Here is an 18,661-nt window from a genome sequence, read left to right on the forward strand (position 1 = left end):
AGTCGTGATGACTTTGCTGCGAGTGTTGTAAATGGAATTGATATTAGTGAAAGGCTTGAATTTGTGCGTACTGGTTGTGTCGGATTAATATATTGCTGTTCGCTTGTCGTGGGACATTTTGCGTTAGTGATGGTTGAAACGCTTGTTGTTGTGTATTTGGCAAATATTGTAAAAAGAACAAATCAAACTCTGTTTTTCTTACTAAATAACATTCGCTTCTTCGTGATAACTTCTTCTTGTTTTAGTATTATACGCATTTTTAACGTCAACGCGTTGCAGTTTCTTTAACAGTCAATAGAGCATGTCTAGTCCAAAGAGCATGCTCTTTGGATAGTTGTTATTCGTTTATTCATATTCATTCACCCCTGTACGTGTCTGAGTAGTAAGACAAACTCGCTGGTGGAAATTTTAAAATTAAATTATTTTTGCTATTCAAGTTTTTCATGAATTCGAATATACATATCCTGCGAAAAATAATATTTGGTAACATTAACAAAAAATATCATTACATTTAGGGTAACCGCCTTCTATTAACAAATCCAAAATTTAGCAATTTATACTTATCATATTATATGGTCGTAGTCAATAGTATTCTGACTTGAATGTCTATTAGACCTAATCAACTTTTGCATGTTATTGTCTTTCCACGTTAACGTCTCCGTCGTTTGTTATATAAATTATTGAGGTATAAAGGTTCTTTATACCTACGTGTATAAATGTACAAGCTATGTTGCACAAGTATGTTGTAAATCCTGCATACTTAACAAAATTGAGGAGGCGAATCGTATTTGTGGACGCGAAAATTCAAGCACCAAGGAAATAGAAAAGAACACAGAGATACCATTAAAATGTTTATTACACGTTAAGTTTCACAATACCATGTTATATACAAGAATTAAAAAAATCTAATAAATAAATCGCAGCACGATCTTACACAAAAGTTATCTTCGTCTTCGCTTTATTAATCTGCCACACATTAAGAGATTCGTAGTCATTGAGGCATTTTTCAATCTGTTCAGGAGTAAATCCTTTTGTCAGACAGCGCTGTTTAGCATCCTCGACACTAGAAAAACAATAACACGTCAGTTAAGGGAACACTTCTTTACGTTTTAAACTGATGTTGTGTTGTTAGGATTTTTTTTAAGGGCACAATACCTGATATGTCGACCGTTTCCAGCTATTTCGCGAATTATTCCATATATAGCATCCACAGCTTGAGGCTTCCTGAATAATCAATACATATTTTAAAATGAAGAAAATCGGAAAACAGGTTTCATAACCGATAACACAAATCCATTTAAACCAGGATGATTTCAATTAAAATTTAAAATTTTTTCCTTACCTTGAAACCGGCTCTTCGTCATTGAGGGAAGATTTAGACATTTCCATTAGTCTCATCGCTTCATCAACATCTTCTTTTTCTGTGATGTCAGCCAATCGTAACCGAGCCTGGACAAAGTAAACAAACGGAGTTCAGAAAAATAAACACATTATACTTTCGTCATTTTTTATTTCATTTAAATTTTTTACATTTCTTAAAGTTTCGAATAAGGTTTTCAAGCACACAAACACAATGACAAAGCAATAGGCACAATCAAGACGAATGTAAAAACAACTAAGAATAGCATTGCCAATAGTTTAACCTTGCGAGAAGGAAGTTTTAAAAGCTGTAAACACAACAAAAAACGATGTTTTGTGGTTTTAAAGTGCAGTACAAACCTCGGAAGAGAACTTACCAATGCGGTGGACAGTCGAAGCACGCCAAGCAAGGTTCGAGCTGATGTAAATGTCATATCTCTACTGTGTCTTGCTTCTTTCCTCATCTCCACATAGGCGCTGACAATATAATCAGTAAGCTCTCGTGGAATAGCAGGGTTTTTTTCCTTACAAGCGGCAATGTATCGTCTAAATTAATAATTTAAGTCTTAAAAAGCATCGTAAGGAATATACATGTGACACAAGAAATAATTCAAACATTCTGACAAAAAACTCAGAATAAATAAATAGCATTGTTCTCTCTTGAAACAAATATCAAGGTTATTCATTAAAATATTTTGGTGATATTCTTATCTGATTAACAAATAATATTCTAGTCGTTGCTTCTCAAATCCTTCTTACCTCATCAAATTCATGTCCAACGGTTCATATTGTGCAGGTGGGTGAACAGAGTTTTGGTGAACATATGTAATATGCTGAGCCAACCTAGGCACAACAAGAAACCAAATTAGATATTTTTTGCTAGTTGTTTGATGCAGTTTAAAAAGTTGTAGAATAGATATCGAATTTTTTTTTAATTGAATTTAAAAAAAGATCTATCAAACGTCGTTTTCGAAACTAAACAGCATAAATAAGAAAGAAACAAACCTTAAATCGTTCTGCCTGTCAGGTTTATCTTGAATTAACCAGAGCAGATCAAATCTTGACAACAAAGCAGCTGGCAATTGAATGTTTTGTTCAGCTGTTTTCTTTGGATTGTATCTACCATAAGCAGGGTTAGCAGCTGCCAGAATTGATACACGTGCATTTAATGTGGTCATAATGCCGGCCTAAAATGTTCACAACATCATAAGCTACCGAAGCACAAGTGAAACTAGGTGAAATTATAAGTCAAAATAGCTGTATTACAGAAAAACAAATACCTTGGCAATTGAAATTGTTTGTTGTTCCATGACTTCATGAATTGAAGTTCTGTCCGAGTCGTCCATTTTGTCAAATTCGTCAATACAGCATACACCTTGATCAGCCAACACAAGAGCACCTCCCTCTGAAGAAAAACAGGTACAAAACTTAATTTACACAATGTGAAGCAAGTACACTACAACTTTTCTAGACAATTGCTTTGCAGATAAATAATTTCAAAAGTTGTTACCTAGTGTCATTTCGCCAGTCAACGGGTCCTTTGTTACGGCTGCTGTCAAACCAACCCCTGATGATCCTCGTCCTGTCGTGTATTGGCCTTAAAATATGTAAGAATTATGTAGCAAGAGTCCAATACGCTTTGATTAATGACAAATCATAACACAAGCCAAATCAAATACTTACTTCGTGGAGCCAATCTGTCAATGTAGCCAAGCAACTGACTCTTGGCTACACCAGGATCACCCATTAAACATATATTGATGCTTCCTGAAATCCAAAAAAATAATTATTGTTCTCTGCAACTACAAAAAGATGAGCGCTCTTACATATCAAAAGAAAATTTCAGATACTGTCTCAGATAAAGGTTTGATTTCACAAGCAAGAAATAATCTTGAGTTCATCTTCGCCTTTTGTTCATCACCGACAGTTTGCTTATGCTGCAAATAAAAGCAGTCATAAGCAGAGAGTGGAAGAAAAAGATGAGGATTTTAAACTATAGCAAGGAAAAACATTTTAAGAGAAAATAATCATAAATGTGAGAAAGAAAAAGAAAGAGAAAAAGACAAGAAATAACGTAATTATAAAATTTAGCCTCAGTTTGAAAACTAAGTGATCACAAGCATCACAATTAAAAATAGGAGCTTCTGAAGTTGATTTGTTCATCATTGGCTTCGAAATTATAAGAAAGTAAACATTGCATACCTCTTATTTTCATTCCATTGGGGTTTTTGTCAACACCACCCACAAGCAGCAATAGTAGTGCCTTCTTAATGTCATCATGACCATAAATTTCAGGTGCAATGGAGGAGGAGAGCTTCTCGTAAAAGTCAGCCTCTAAAAATTTTAGGCATTTTAAGTCAAACAAAAATATTAGGGAAAGTCTTAAGCAATTAATTTGAAACATATTCTTACGTTCTGCTAAAGCTAGGACTTCTTCCTCTGATAATTCTTCGTTGTCCATTTCTTGGTCTTCACTTTTGTTCATCTTAACGATTCTCTGAAAGACAAGTTTCATATAAAAAAAAAATAGGAAAAATAAGAATGAATGAGACAAGAAAAAAAAAAAAAAAACACAAAGGAGAGCAAGCACAACTAAAAAAATATAAAAAAAATAGTGATGTAGTAGTAGGGAAGCTTACATGCGCATCTAAAAATGTTTCTGTATTTAGACCATGCATTAAGGCACCAAACCCAGTCTTTAACATTGGCAAGAATATACCAGTTGCTTGAACATGATCACCTGGTATTACCAGACGAGTATTTTCACCACGAGCTAGTAACGTCATTGCCCGTGGAATATTTCCGACAGGAACTTGATCACTGTGCTCTTGTATTTTAAGTTCTTGAAACTTCATAAATTTTGAGCCTCTTGTTTGGAGATATAGTTGACCACCAGTTCTACAATTGGATAAAAATGGTATCTACACAATCCTAAAAAGGTTTTCATGATCTAATATGATCTAATCCTTAGTTACTGCAACAATTTTATATTCACAAAAATAGTATTAATCTTTAAAAGCCATTTTTACCTTTTTGTTTTACAATCCTGGCTTTCACAATTATTTAGTGGCATGAATGTTGGCGAGTTGATCATTTGATAAGCCTCTGCACCACATCTGTCACATGTATATGTTGCAACTGACATGACTGGCTTAACTTCAGTACAACGCGTCACAATTCCTCTTACTACTGTAAGTTTACCAATTTGTTCAGCTTTTACATTTCTGATAGATTCAGCCTTCTGATTGGAGCTATGTTTAAACTGGATTTCACTAAAAAAAACAGTACTTAAATTTGTACTTAGTCTTTTGTACATCAGTCTAAGCACACACGGATAAGCAGATTATTCAATCTTTTGTTGTCTCTGGCATGACTTGGTGGGCAACTAAACCCCCAACCTTCCATATGCAAATAAAAGTCTACAACAGGCTAAAAGTTACCCGTCGCAAAAATTAAAGTGCAATAGCCTTAACTGAATTTCTTGTTAAATCAAAATATCTTCCACAATGTTTTTTTTAAAAATAGGAGGTATAAAATAATATACTTACTATCTTCTCAGCAGTTCTGGTGGGAACATACTATGTACATCAGCAGGAGTCTGTCCTGGCTGAGGAGGGTGCAGCTGTCTTTCCATCATCAAGCGATGTTCAACGAAAACATCCAATACATCTTTGTGTTCCACCTATCAAAATAAAGTATGGAAAATATAAGTTAGTGAAAAAACATTTTGTCAGTAGATACAAAAAACATTGTGCACAAGAAGTGTATCTCTGCAGATTTTCTATTGGTGAGTTGCAAGAAACAAAAAAATCTATTCATTTTTGTATAACGCTTTATTTTATAATATAATTAGAAATATAAAGATGTACAGGAATTATTAAAACTGGTTGAGAATCTTTGAAAAGAAGAAAATTGGTTCAGAATCTTCATATCCAAATTACCCTATCTCTACGAGGAATGGTTAGGAAAGGTTTAAAGTAAAAAGCATAAAACAATATGAGAAAGGGGTAAGCACAAGCGAGAACACTACTGAAGCAAGAAAAGGTAAAATTTCATGGGAGTAACCTAAACATGTAAAATTAACTTGACTTGAACCGAAACACATACTTCTCTTTCCTTGTAGTCAGGCAACATGTCGAAAACGGCATCCGAGAATAAGGTGGTGTATCTTCTAGTATTTCCAACAATATTTTCTGCAAGTTCTGGATCCGCCTAATAAGAATTCCTGAGTAGTATTTTTTCAAGAAAATCAAACAAATGTTTTACACAACATGCAAATTACAGTGTTCAAGTACTGCTAAGATACAAAAGCAGCCATAGACTAAAGACATGAGCATGGATGTGGATACTTGCAGAGTTTAAATTTATAAGCACACAAAGATATAAATGAAAAGAATCCATTGTCAATATTTGGAGAGAGAAATCATTGGGGATTTTTTGCTGAATAATTCATATTGGTCACACTACCTTAAGGAATGAAATTCTGAGAGAAAAATTTTTTGTGAGTTGAAACTGAAATAGCATATCTTGAAGAGATTTTTGCTAATCTAAGCTTAAATTCTTAATAATAATATGAACCCTTATGAAAATTAGAGGATATTCTTATCTGTTTTATTGTGACCAGAATGATTGCAATAGGTGATGCTGTTTCACTATCTAACATTTAAAATGATCATCAAGAATAAACTTAAAACTTAAACCATGCGAATAGGCTATTATTTATTTATTTGGCAGAAAAACTTCTCAGGATTGAAAATTGAAGCAAAATTTACATCATTTTTCTTCTTATAAATAAGATAAAATATTACAAGTTCAAGCCATTGTGTGCAGGGTTCTGGAGTTTAACAGTAGCATAGATCTTGAGAACAGGCAAGATCTACATTATTACATTTTTTTATAAGAACATGGTTTAAAAGATTATCAGGCAAGGATTTTAGGAATAAAAACAATAGGCATACTGTTTGGAACAATAAACACCTGCATTTAGCGTATAGTGTAAGCATTATATATAGTGTATAGTGTAAGCATTATATATAGCATTATATAGAGTATAGTGTAAGCATTATATATAGCATTATATATATATTGTAAGCATTATATATAGCATTATATATATATATATATAGTGTAAGCATTATATATAGCATTATATAGTGTATAGTGTAAGCATTATTAGAATGTCCAAATTCTAACCAATGGCTAAGAGCACCAAAATTTTTTACTATGTAATACTGTGCATTACAATAAAGAACGATTTATACTTACGTCTTCGACATCATCTAATTCAATCTGCAATGCAACTTGTTCTCTGTGTGCAAGTTTCATCTAAACCAGAAGAGCAATACTTTTCAGATTATGAATTGTGATATGTGATCTGTTGTAACAATCAAGCAAATTAAAAATGCAAGCAAATATATATTAAAAGAATAACTGCTATATTATTAATGTTTCAAATGAGAAAAATTTAATGTAGTTTTGTTTCAAACAAAGTATTTAAGACAAAAAAAAAATTGAAAAGAAGTTTTAAAAAGTGAGGGTACCAGACAAGATATGAAAAAATCTTACCAACTGTTCACCATATTTAAACAATTTACCATTTGGGCCATCAATATAATATTCGGACAAAAATCGCTTCACCTTATCTGAAAATAAAAAATAGCATAGACATAGACACTCAAATAACTAAGAATAACACACACCCCAAAGAGCAATCTAAGTACTAATAGAACACCAACTTACCTTTTTCCGAGTTATAATCTGTCGCAGACATGTTTTATTTATTTGTTCACCTAAGAGATATATACTATTATATAGATAAGCTGTTTAAGGGATCGTCTCAAAATGTTCGTACATAGTTCGTATAATTAATATCGAAAACTGATTGTCTCCACAGCATTGTAGAAAGCGAAAATATCGCGGTAGATTGTGTAAAAATCATGAAAACAGGATTGTAGAAAACAAAAAGATTGTTCGTTTAAAATCATAAAAAAGGGATCGTATAAAGCGAAGAGATTGCCGTAGATTGTTTAAAAATCATGAAAACGGGATTGTGAGCTAAGAGATCGCCATAAATTATGTAGATTGAACCCATGATACGCAATTTTGCTAGTCTTTTCGAAGAAATTAACCTTGTATATTAGTTCTTTTATTTCTGGTTTCGTATTACGCTGGTACTTTTAAAGTTAAGTTCATATAGCAATTTACTTAGTTCAAAGTTCATGTCATGTTCTTTTCGTATTTCAAAAAAACTTCTTTAAATTCTTTTGTTTCTGGTTTCATATTGACATAATTATGCACAATTCCGCCGATACTTTTGAAGTTTTCAAAGTTTGTATCATTTCCTTTTTAATGATAAAAAAACTTTGTATCATGTATTAAAAAACTTTGTTCATATTTTTATTCTAAACGAAGTACTTCGTATGACATTCCTTTAACGAAAGGAAGTACTTCAAACATTTACATATACAAAAGTATACAAACATTTTGAGATGATCCCTAAAGTGGCAGTAACCCTTTTAAAAATTGGATTACAAAGGTATAGTTTTAGTCTATGTGTATGCGAAATTGTACAGAAAGAAATGACGTTAATAACAACAAAGATGGCGCCATACAGTGCCGATCGTGAGTAAACCTAACCATCTTTGAGAGTACGAGTGCAAATAAATGCAAGTAAAATAGTTTAGAGTACAATGCGAGTGAGAGTAAAAAAAATGAGAGTAATCTTTTTAATAACGCGAGTGTGCAATAATTAAACTACCCATTACGTCACATTAAAGAAAAACATAAGACATTAATTTTAATTCACCATTTAATTTTTTATTAATTTAGTTTGTTTATATTTAAAAAATAAATTTTTAAGTCCTACTTTTTGGTCTCTTCTTTAAATGCTTTCGGATGTTTAAAGATCAAAGCAACAACACTTTTTATTGATAGGCAAAAAAAAAAAAATTAAAAAAACATGTAATCTCTTACTCTCTTTCAGTTTTTTTATGCCACAATAAATTAATTTTACTTTCGAAACAACACAATCTTTAAATTCTTTCAACTTAATTTTTAATAAAGTTTACAATTTATTATCTCTCGCAAATTAAATGTGTTCACTGGGTATTATGTTGACTTTAAAAAATGTAATTACGTGAGTACACTCTAAGCTAAGAAGCAGGCTAAGTCTCTGTAGAATTAAAGATGTTATCCAGATAAGAAGATTGAATTGGCTGGGGCACTTGGAAAGAATGGAGGAGGATAATTGGGTAAGAAAGTGTAGAGACTTGATAGTTCCTGGGGCAAAGCCCAGAGGCAGACCGAGAAAGACTTGGCAGGAGGTTATAAGGACAGACTTGATACAGAGGAAGTTGAGTTTAGATCTAACACAGTCTAGATCAGATTGGAAGAGGGTCATTAATATACCCCGTCCAACCCATGCTAGCATGGAAAACGGACGTTAAGCCGAGAATGATGATGATGACTCTTACTCTTGAAAATGTGTAGCTTTACTTGCAATCGGCACTGTATGTAGAAATTTAAGACAACCTTCATTATGCCACACCACACGAGCTTTAACTGTCGACAGCATTTTTGTTTTAGTACTTATTTTCAGACATGCTTGGTGCACCATGCCTCAATAGACTGAGATTAAAAATTGTTTTTTAATCTGGTTTTGGAAAAGTATATATCTACTCTGTTAATGAGTCCATGACCTCGTCCCCAGGGGTTCTTGCTTTCTTGATAATGAGGCCAGGCAAAAGTGAATTTGACATGAAACAGCAAATCCTGGGATGAGGATGTTCAACGCAATCAGATTAAAATTATACAGGTTTCAAGGAGAAAGCATGTTGTTAACTTAAGAAATTCTAGCTTTATATTTGTTTTATTATTTCGAACTTTACTTATAAATGTTAAATTACCAACTCTCAACATAGTGTAAACAAAATAAAATGAACTTTTTTTAAAGTAGATAGATAGATGTGCATATTTTACATGGCTAGCCTCCTAGAGTATTTAATGCTAATTTTGAGCTACATAGACCTAATTGGGGCCCGCGTTCTACTAAACAACTTTCTTTTTACCAGACTGTAACTTCTCAAAACGAAATATAGAAGTAAAAATGTAAATAAAACTAGGCAGACTGCTTTCATAGGCTTGAAGATGCTGCAAACTGCTAAAGTTTCAGATCAGAATTGCTGTCGTCAGTGTATTCAACTTCAGTTTCCAGCTAGCCGTTAAAGCCAGTCACATACTTTTGTCCTGTTCCGTTTTTGATTTGATTTCTGCTATTTATGGCGGGAAACACAAAAAGGCCTGGGAAAAAGAAATATTCTTTGCACTTTATAGAGCGCGGAATTGCACAAATTTACGACACTTTAAAAAACATTAAAACGTTATTAGAAAGTAAAAAGCCAAAGTTAAAAATTTTTAAAATAATAAAAAATGTTTCTGTATACATACGAATGTTTTTTTTATTGGTAAGTTTTTTTAACGCCCTTTTATTTTCTTTATTAGCTTCATATTCTTGACAAATATTATATAATGGTCAATATGGCACCCTATTTAAAAACAACCTATAGCCAGCCAAGCGAAACCATAATGGCAGCTCTGGTAGTGTAAGTTGTTGATAGCTGCTAAATTATATTTTTTTAAAAGAACCCTGACATTCTTGTTGTGATCTTTTAGTGCTAACCATTATGTTTTAAAGCGTCAGCAAAGTTTATTGTAGGTAGAAGTTACATGCTTGCTCAATCTAGTTACTATGGTTGGGGTGAAATTGCTTTTAGGGTAGCTAGCGCAGAGGAGAGAGACTCAACATAATTTTTCTTACCATTAGAAGATCAAAATAGTTGAGGTGGGAAAGATTACACTGGACCATAAACGAATTTTCTGCGGTAAAAATTTTTTGCCTCACCTGATCATTGATCATTATTGGAAAATCCTTTTTTTTCTTCAATGTTTTGAATAAGAATAATACTTACTTTGAATACTTTGAAGTAGATTTTGTGAGATCTTCACGCATCCAACTCTGCGAGTCCAATGCTCATTATGTCAATGATGCTGTTCGTGTTTCGAAACTGAACATAATTTGGTATCAGTGGCTCATCAGGAACAGTAGCAAGAAAGCAATCCAACTTCGACTTGAAGAAGTCTATGCTGCAATCAGATAGGTTGTGTATTACTTTTGGTAGACCATTAAACAATTGCTAGCACAACGAATCTTATAAAATGGCCTTTTCTTCACTACAGGAACAACACAATTTAGACCCAAACGATCATTCGTTTACCATGTTTCCTAACCAAAGTTTGGTACTATTTTTTCAATCACTTTTCAGATGTAAATTATGGCATACCGTTCTCTTCTTCTCTCCAGAGAAGATTCAATCTTTTTAGTACGTCCCAGTACGAAAAACATCGAGTTCCAAGGATTTTAATGTCTTGTATTTGTCCTTTCATTAGTGGAGACCATAACTGGGAACAATAGTCAAGGTGTGGAATAACTAATGATTTCCAAAGAGTCACCATCACGTTTTTTTCTCTGCTCTCGAATGTTCGTAATATCCATCCAGTTATCCTGTTTGCCTTTGATATACAGTACAGTCCAGATGTAAGCGTACGTGTGCGCTCAAGTTTCACACCTTTTTCTCGGAGGTGGTAGTTGTTTGTCTTTTGTTCTTATTAATTATCTTGCAAGTCTTGTAAGTCATTAACTTGCGCGTAATAAACAAAAGATTATTGAAGAAAAAATAGCTTATTATAACTGCGCGTAACTATTGTTAAATAGTGTTAACATAACTATTCCCAATAGCACAATTGCAAATGTTATCAACTCTATCAATGTATTTATTAAACAAAAGTTTTGCGTGGAAACTAAATAAACTAGCAAGAAGGCATTGTTGCTTGCACGGGTTAAATAAAGCTTTTAAGCGATAGAAATTATTATATTTTAACAAAGATTGAAACTTTAATTTTGATAGAAAAGCTATTTTAGATCGTGTTTTAAAAGTTTAAGAACGAAAAACGGTGATAGAAATGTTTTTTTAGATCGGCTTTTCAAAATTTAAGAACGAAAAGCAGCGATAGAAATATAAAACAAAAAACAGCGATAGAAATATAAAACAAAAAACAGCGATATAAAAGTTTTTTAGATTGCATTTTAAAAGTTTAAAAACGAAAACCGTCGACAGAAATGTTTTTTTTTAGATCACTCTTTAAAATGGCGATAGAAAATCTTCGTTATATATATCACATTTTAAAAGTTTAATAACAAAGAGCGGCGATAGAAATGATTTTTTAGAAAGTTAAAGAATGATTCTTCATTCTTTAACTTTCTAAAAAATCATAGGCGATAGGAAAGCTTCGTTAGATAGTGTTTTAAGTATTTTAAATGTTATCAATGTGACACGGCGAGCCATTGTTTGATAGCTTTATAATATATTGTTTAAATCTTTTAAGAGATAGAGCTGTTGCGCGCTAGAAAAAACAAAGACAATATTTTTAACAATAAAATGTAGCATGATACTATAAAACGTCAAAAGTTATATTTTTAGATTTTTTCTTTCTTCGGTATTAAAATTTAATTTGTTTTCGAAATCTTATCGCGAAGGGAAAAGTCCCAAACGTAGGGTTTTTCCATTTGCGTTGCTAAACGTTGCTTTTTATAAAAAGAACTTTTAAAAGTTTTGCATGTTAAAAAATATGTTTCGACGATAAAGAAATATTACTAAAAGTTTTAAAAGTAGCATTAGTTTTTTCTTAAATATTTAGATCATTGGATTTCTTGTTTTTTAAAAGAGCTTTGGTTTTTTAAATAAATCGAGATTAAAATCATGTTGCTATAATTAGTTTCGTTGTTAAAAAAAATAAAAATTTAATGGCCTTCGCGTTTAATTTATTCTCGCGCAGAGTATATATTGTTTTTAAACAATGTTTCTTGCTATGCTTTTGTTTTTAACGCAAAGCAATTATTTTCGCGTAATTTGAAAGGAACTCGCTATCCTATTGTTTTTTTTAATGAAAGCAATTATTTTTGCAAGTTGAGCGTACGCATACGCCTACATCTGTACTGTAAGGTTTGAGATATGCTTATTAAATTTGCAATCATTCGACATTATAACTCTTAAGTCCTTCACAGTGATTTTTTTGTTAATCTTTTCTGACGTGTTACTTAGATATACAGAGAGTGGTTTCAAAGACTTAATCTTTCCATAACTTAGGTGCTCGAACTTACGCCCATTGAGTTTCATATTATTTTCATTTGTCCGCTTATAAATTATATTTAGATCACTTTGGAGTTTAAAGGTGTCCATGAGGCCATTAATCTCTTTCAGAATTCATGTGTCATCTGCAAAGCTGGATGCTAAAGAATATTTTAACTTCCGATTGATATCACCAACCATGATTAGAAAAAGCAGTGGGCCAAGAACAGACCTTTGTGGAAACCCTGATCCAACGTTAGCGGGTATAGATTTTACACCATTGACATAAACATGTTGTATTCTGTCTTTAAGGAATGATTTAGTCCATTTTGTCAGTTTGTCATTTATACCAAGTTGCTTCAGTTTAGCAACTAAGATGGAGTGGTCCACTTTGTCAAATGCTTTGCTAAAATCTAAGTAAATTTTATCTACATTTGAACCGCTTTCAAGAAAGGATAGGATTGTATCATTATGGGTCAGTAGCTGTGATAAACAGGAAAGGCCTTCTCTAAAACCATACTGTGAGTTGTTAAAAAGATTGTACTGTACAAGATGATCAACTATGTTCTTTTTTATAACTTTTTCAAATGATTTAATGACATGTGAAGTCAAGGCAACTGGTCGATAGTTGCCCACTTTGCCTTGGTCACCTCCTTTGAAAATAGGGGCAATGTTTGCAGTCCTCAAAAGCAGAGGTGTTACACCTGTGTTGAGACAGTTTGACCAAAACATAAGAAGTGGAGTTGCCACAGCATTCTTACAATTTTTAAGAAATATAGCAGGGACACCATCTGGGCCGGAAGCTGAAATAGCAGATAGAGTGTTAATTGCTTCAATTATGTCATCAGTGCTTTTCTAGGGATTGTCTGCTTTTTTTATATGACTGCTGCAGAGAAAGTTCAATGTCGACTAATCGTTCTTTTATTTCTTTCACTTGTTTGTATTTAAAAGTTTTGGACAGTCGCTTTATAAGCTTATGATGCTGCTTCATAAGTACACAACGATCTCTTGGTATGTAGTGTTTATCTTGTTTCCTTGTAAACACTTTCCTTTTAGGAACTAGTTCTTCAGACAGAAGTTAAATTTTATCTATAATATTTTGTAGTTGTTGTTCGGGGTTCATATCTTTCAACATCATGTCCCAGGCAACAGAGTTGAGTTTGTTGTTAATATTTTTCCAGTCTATAGACTCATCAAAGTAATTAAATACATCAAACGGTGTATGTGCTGTTCTAACCTCATTATTTTTTAACAGAACGATTGGGTCGTAATGAGTTGTCACTTCAATTAAAGTATGGTGGGATACAGATGGTAAGGAAGGTATGCATTTATAACTGTGAATAAGTTCCTTGTTATTTGTTATAAGCAGATCAAGCTGTTGTGTGTAGGCTTTTGAATGCATTGCACAATTCTTTTAAAAAACTAATAAAATCTAATGACATTTCTTTATCTTCATTTGATTTGGAAGAAATCATATGGGTTTCCCAGTTTATGTTTGGCAAATTGAAGTCACCACAAAGAAACACATCTGGGAATTTGCCACTAAAGCTATTAAGAGTATTACTCAAATTATTAATCATCGTTTTAAACTCTTTCGAACCTGATGGGTGACCATGCATTGCATCATCAGGTTGTCGATACAATACTGCTATCAGCGAGTTACTGTGTTCGGAATACAAAACAAGAAGTTCGTTTACCCCATTACTGTATGTGTCACTTTAAATCGGGTAGCAATGTCCTCTCTCATGTAAATTGCAACTCCTTCACTTGATCAACCTCTTTTAGACTTTTTACGGTTCCTATCGCATCTGAAGAGTTTATAACCTTCTATTGACAATTCTGCATCTAAGTGATCATATAACCAGGTCTCGGTAAGTGCTATGAAGAGTTGGTTCTTCTCTTTCAGTACATTATGTATTAAAGGAACAGAAGATGCAATAGTTAGTGGCTTTAGACCCTGTACATTGAATATGGAGAAATAGTTTAAAGTAGTCTTTGTTGGTTTGCTGGATTCCAACTGTTCATTACCATCTGATTGAAAGGTACTCCTGGTCTCAAAAATTTCAGTAAAATCTTTTTTATGCAGTGGTGAGATTAGTGTTATAGCAATCCAGAAGATAAGTTTTGCAGATTTTTTTAGTTGTTTTAGAGTGAGAGAGGCTATGTCGTGTTGGTGAAAGTGTTGTTGGATATTGTTCCAATTAAGATTACTGTAAAGGAAAAAACTCACTTGATGAGTAGTCTCAGAAAAACCCTTATAATTTATCAATACTTTTATATCTTTTATTTCTTTTTTGTTTTTGAATGCTTGATGAAAGACTTTTTTGATGGTGTTATTTTCGTGAGATGTTAATTTTCCAAAAAGAAAATATAACGAAATAAGCACATACCATTTTTTTTTCACAGTGCATTTTAAAATGGCTTCTTTTTCCGAACACGAGGTTTCAGACTTCGTTTTCGGTATAAGATATGTGAAAATCCCAATCTAGAAATTCATCTATTAATATACCTAGATATCTTACATGAGATGAGAATTCAAGTTTTTTCCATTTAATTTCAGCCTTATATCATAGTTGACTGCTTTATTTCTTTGCCTAAATAGAATGGCTTCAGTCTTTGCTACATTTAATGCTATTTTGTTTGCAGTTAGCCATTCATATATACATTTTAAATTTATATTTAAGTGCTTCTGAATTTTTTTCAGATTATGGTTAGCATAACATGCATTGTTTCAAGGGTAAGGGTGATGCATTAGAAAGAGGTAGATGTTTGAAGTTAGTTGATCAAGTAATGAAAGTTATTGAAAGAGTGATTGATAAGTTACTTAGAGAAAGAATTGATATCGATAAGATGCAATTTGGTTTTGTTCCAGGGTGTGGCACTACAGATGCAATATTTTTACTCAGACAGCTTCAGGAAAAGTATTCAGGAAAGAGAAAGAATCTCTATTTCGCCTTTGAGTGCCACGTAAAGTTATTTGGTGGGCTATGAGAAAATTAGGTGTGGATGAGTGGCTAGTTACGATGGTACAGTCTATGTACAGCAATGCTAGAAGTCGTGTCAGGATTAACGATTCACTTAGTGATGAATTTAGTGTAAATGTTGGTGTACATCAGGGTTCTGTACTTAGCCCTTTGTTGTTTGTTCTAGTTTTAGAAGCGCTGTCGATGGAGTTCAGAACAGGTTGTCCATGGGAGTTATTGTATGCAGATGATTTGGTTCTCATAGCAGAGTCGATGGAAGAATTAGTTGAAAAGTTTGAGAAGTGGAAGAAAGGACTAGAAGAGAAAGGGCTGAAAATAAACACAGCAAAGTCTAAAGTCATGATAAGTAGCATTGCAGCCAAGTGTGACCTTGTAGTTGGAAAGTGGCCTTGTGGAGTTTGCAGGAAAGGGGTTGGTAGTAACTCAATTTTTTGTCAGACTTGCAAGCATTGTGTACACAAGAAGTGCAGTAGTATTGGTGGAAGATTAAGAGCCTACATTCAGTTTGTATGCAAGGGTTGCAAAGGTGAGATTATAGAGAATGAAGTATTTCCAGCTTTAATGATGTACAACAGTGGCTTGTTAGAGATAGTTGAGAACTTATGTTACTTACGTGATATGTTGGGCAGTGAAGGGGTTTTGGAAGAAGTGTTGCTTGCAGGATAGGTTCTGCTTGAAAAAGGTTCAGAGAGTTACTTCCTTTGTTGACTAGCAGAGTCTTGTCAATTGAGGTAAAAGGTAGGTTGTATGAGGCCTGTGTAAGAAGTGTAATGTTGTACGGTAGTGAAACATGGGCAGTGAAGCAGGAAGGTCTTGACCGTTTAGAAAGGAATGATATGAGAATGGTTAGGTGGATGTGTAACGCCAGTCTAAGAGACAGAAAGAGTTCAGATGAGCTAAGTATCCGTAGAATTAAAGATGTTATCCAGATAAGAAGATTGAATGAGCTCGGGCACTTCGAAAGGATGGAGGAGGATAATTGGGTAAGAAAGTGTAGAGACTTGATAGTTCCTGGGGCAAAGCCCAGAGGCAGACCGTCAAAGACTTGGCAGGAGGTTATAAGGACAGACTTGATACAAAGGAAGTTGAGTTTAGATCTAACACAGTCCAGATTGGAAGAGGGTCATTAAAATACCCCGTCCAACCCATGCTAGCATGGAAAACGAACGTTAACCCGAGAATGATTATGATGATGATGCAAGTGTCATCTGCAAAATGGAAAATGGCTGAAAAAATGATTGAGTTAATTAAATCATTAATATAGAGTAAAAATAAAATAGGACCAAGAACGGAACCTTGGGGTACTCCATGTTTGATTAAAAGTTTTTTAGATTTGGTGTTTATTAGGGAGATATGTTGTGCCCTATCGCTGAGATAGGAGCGAAACCAGGATTTTGTTACACCTCTAATTTCATAATGTTCAAGCTTTGAAAGGAGAATTTTGTGTGATGCAGTATCAAAGGCCTTTTGAAGGTCTATGAAGATTCCACATGCAAACTTACAATTATCTACATTTTGTGGAATAGTTTCGGTGAGACTAATTAGTGCACGGGTGGTTGATTGCTTGGCCCTAAATCCAAATTGTTTATTGGTTATAATTTTATTAGAATCTAGGAAAGAAATTAATCGGTTCTTAATTATTTTTTCAAAGATCTTATCCAAATTGCTTAATAATGATATAGGTTATTTAGATCAAGAGGAGACCCTTTATAATTTAATAAGTAATAATTTTGCATGTCATAAACAAGCTTTGTTGTTTTCTTCCCTGTTAATAAAGTGAAATTGTTTTTAATTTCAGAACCATATTAAAACAGAAATAGTTTTCGACACTGGAAACTTTGTTTAAAAGTTATAATATAAGCATGAGTTTGCAAGACCTCGCATAGCTTTTGGTTGTGTTAAATAGCCAACAAATGTATTGTTGTTGTTTTTTGTAGTTATTCATACGTTAAATTGTGTGTATGTGAAGTTTTTTAAAACGTAATATACATAATATTTACCAGGCCTAAAAAAACAATGGTTGATCATCTTGATTTTAAAGACATTGATACCAAAGAACTTCAAGCGACCTCAAGTGTTCTTCTCGGGGCTTCACACCATTTAGGTAGGTATAACAGATACTTTGGTTTTTGTGTTAAAACACTTTGATGCCAAAATTAATTTTTAAAATATAAAAAATAAAAACAAGAGTTAAATGATAGTGCTTAGAATTTGTTACTTGTGCATTGTCTCTTTATATCCGTAATAGCTCCAGTTGTTGTTTTAAGGTGCTTAATCAATCAAAAACGCTATTTGAATAAATACACAATTTATTAAACCTGCTAAATCTTTATATGTTGATAAAATGTTCGTATTTTTTCTAATTCAACTTAAATTTTTATTTCAAAGGTAAATTCTGTGAAGAGGACTTCACAAAGTATACGCAGAAACGTTTCACAACAAAAGATCCAAGAGCAACGTTGGAAGAAGGAAGAGCTGTAACTCAATGTGCTATGAGATTCTTTGAAAAGATGAAGGAAGTGTGTAATAAGGAGTTCACTGACCATTGGAAATGTTTAGACTATAATAATCAGTATTTTGGTCAGTGTAGAAAAACACAAGCAAAATACGACGCTTGCGTTCTTCAACATTTTGGATTGAAAACAGATCAACCTGTGAATATCAAGGGAATGTTGTAACTAATAGTCAATTTTAAAAGAAGATTAAAATATCCCTGAGCGTTTTTGATTTCTGTGAATATATATTTTATGTTGATTTAAAAAAAATGCATTTTTTATTGGCTTGATTGTAAAGGGCAATTTTTTAATTTTTTGCAAACTGAGGAAAAAATTATATAATGTGCATTATTTTCAAAAGAACCTGTCTACGTGTTTCTGAATATCTTTTGAAAAATCGTTGTGAATGTTATTACTTTTATTCCTTTTTAAGCCCTTAATTTTCTTAAAAACAAATCAGCTTTTGATAACAAAAAAAAAACAAGGACTCTGCAAATCTTCATCATCATATTAGTTAACAAATATATATATATAATTTTATTCAGTGACACCAAAAGTGCAGAAAGATTACTTAGAATTAAACAACACCTTATATTCATTTCTCCAAGACAAAATTATGTTTTATTCATAAATAATAAAT

At 32.8% G+C, this 18,661-nt stretch overlaps 2 protein-coding genes across 2 annotated transcripts in view; one reads left to right on the forward strand and one right to left on the reverse strand.

Moving 5' to 3' along the window:
* Positions 1 to 18,243, forward strand: part of LOC130623530 (NADH dehydrogenase [ubiquinone] 1 alpha subcomplex subunit 8-like) — a 28,387-nt gene extending 10,144 nt beyond the window's left edge. The window contains exons 2-3 of the mRNA XM_057439020.1: positions 17,528 to 17,630; positions 17,915 to 18,243. Coding sequence (XP_057295003.1) covers positions 17,543 to 17,630; positions 17,915 to 18,204 — 378 coding nt within the window. The 5' untranslated portion in view covers positions 17,528 to 17,542 and the 3' untranslated portion in view covers positions 18,205 to 18,243. The remainder of the gene's footprint in view (positions 1 to 17,527; positions 17,631 to 17,914) is intronic.
* LOC130623525 (DNA replication licensing factor mcm7-like) overlaps positions 839 to 18,661 on the reverse strand; it is a 60,543-nt gene continuing 42,720 nt past the window's right edge. The window contains exons 2-19 of the mRNA XM_057439016.1: positions 7,099 to 7,150; positions 6,925 to 7,001; positions 6,625 to 6,684; positions 5,467 to 5,571; positions 4,908 to 5,041; positions 4,389 to 4,631; positions 3,999 to 4,257; positions 3,772 to 3,856; positions 3,562 to 3,693; positions 3,043 to 3,126; positions 2,870 to 2,956; positions 2,640 to 2,764; positions 2,365 to 2,546; positions 2,119 to 2,202; positions 1,737 to 1,905; positions 1,343 to 1,449; positions 1,156 to 1,224; positions 839 to 1,063 (exon numbers count right to left, since the gene is read on the reverse strand). Coding sequence (XP_057294999.1) covers positions 931 to 1,063; positions 1,156 to 1,224; positions 1,343 to 1,449; positions 1,737 to 1,905; positions 2,119 to 2,202; positions 2,365 to 2,546; positions 2,640 to 2,764; positions 2,870 to 2,956; positions 3,043 to 3,126; positions 3,562 to 3,693; positions 3,772 to 3,856; positions 3,999 to 4,257; positions 4,389 to 4,631; positions 4,908 to 5,041; positions 5,467 to 5,571; positions 6,625 to 6,684; positions 6,925 to 7,001; positions 7,099 to 7,129 — 2,166 coding nt within the window. The 5' untranslated portion in view covers positions 7,130 to 7,150 and the 3' untranslated portion in view covers positions 839 to 930. The remainder of the gene's footprint in view (positions 1,064 to 1,155; positions 1,225 to 1,342; positions 1,450 to 1,736; positions 1,906 to 2,118; positions 2,203 to 2,364; positions 2,547 to 2,639; positions 2,765 to 2,869; positions 2,957 to 3,042; positions 3,127 to 3,561; positions 3,694 to 3,771; positions 3,857 to 3,998; positions 4,258 to 4,388; positions 4,632 to 4,907; positions 5,042 to 5,466; positions 5,572 to 6,624; positions 6,685 to 6,924; positions 7,002 to 7,098; positions 7,151 to 18,661) is intronic.

This window comes from Hydractinia symbiolongicarpus, chromosome 13 (genome assembly GCF_029227915.1).
Source record: "Hydractinia symbiolongicarpus strain clone_291-10 chromosome 13, HSymV2.1, whole genome shotgun sequence".
Lineage (NCBI taxonomy): Eukaryota > Metazoa > Cnidaria > Hydrozoa > Anthoathecata > Hydractiniidae > Hydractinia > Hydractinia symbiolongicarpus.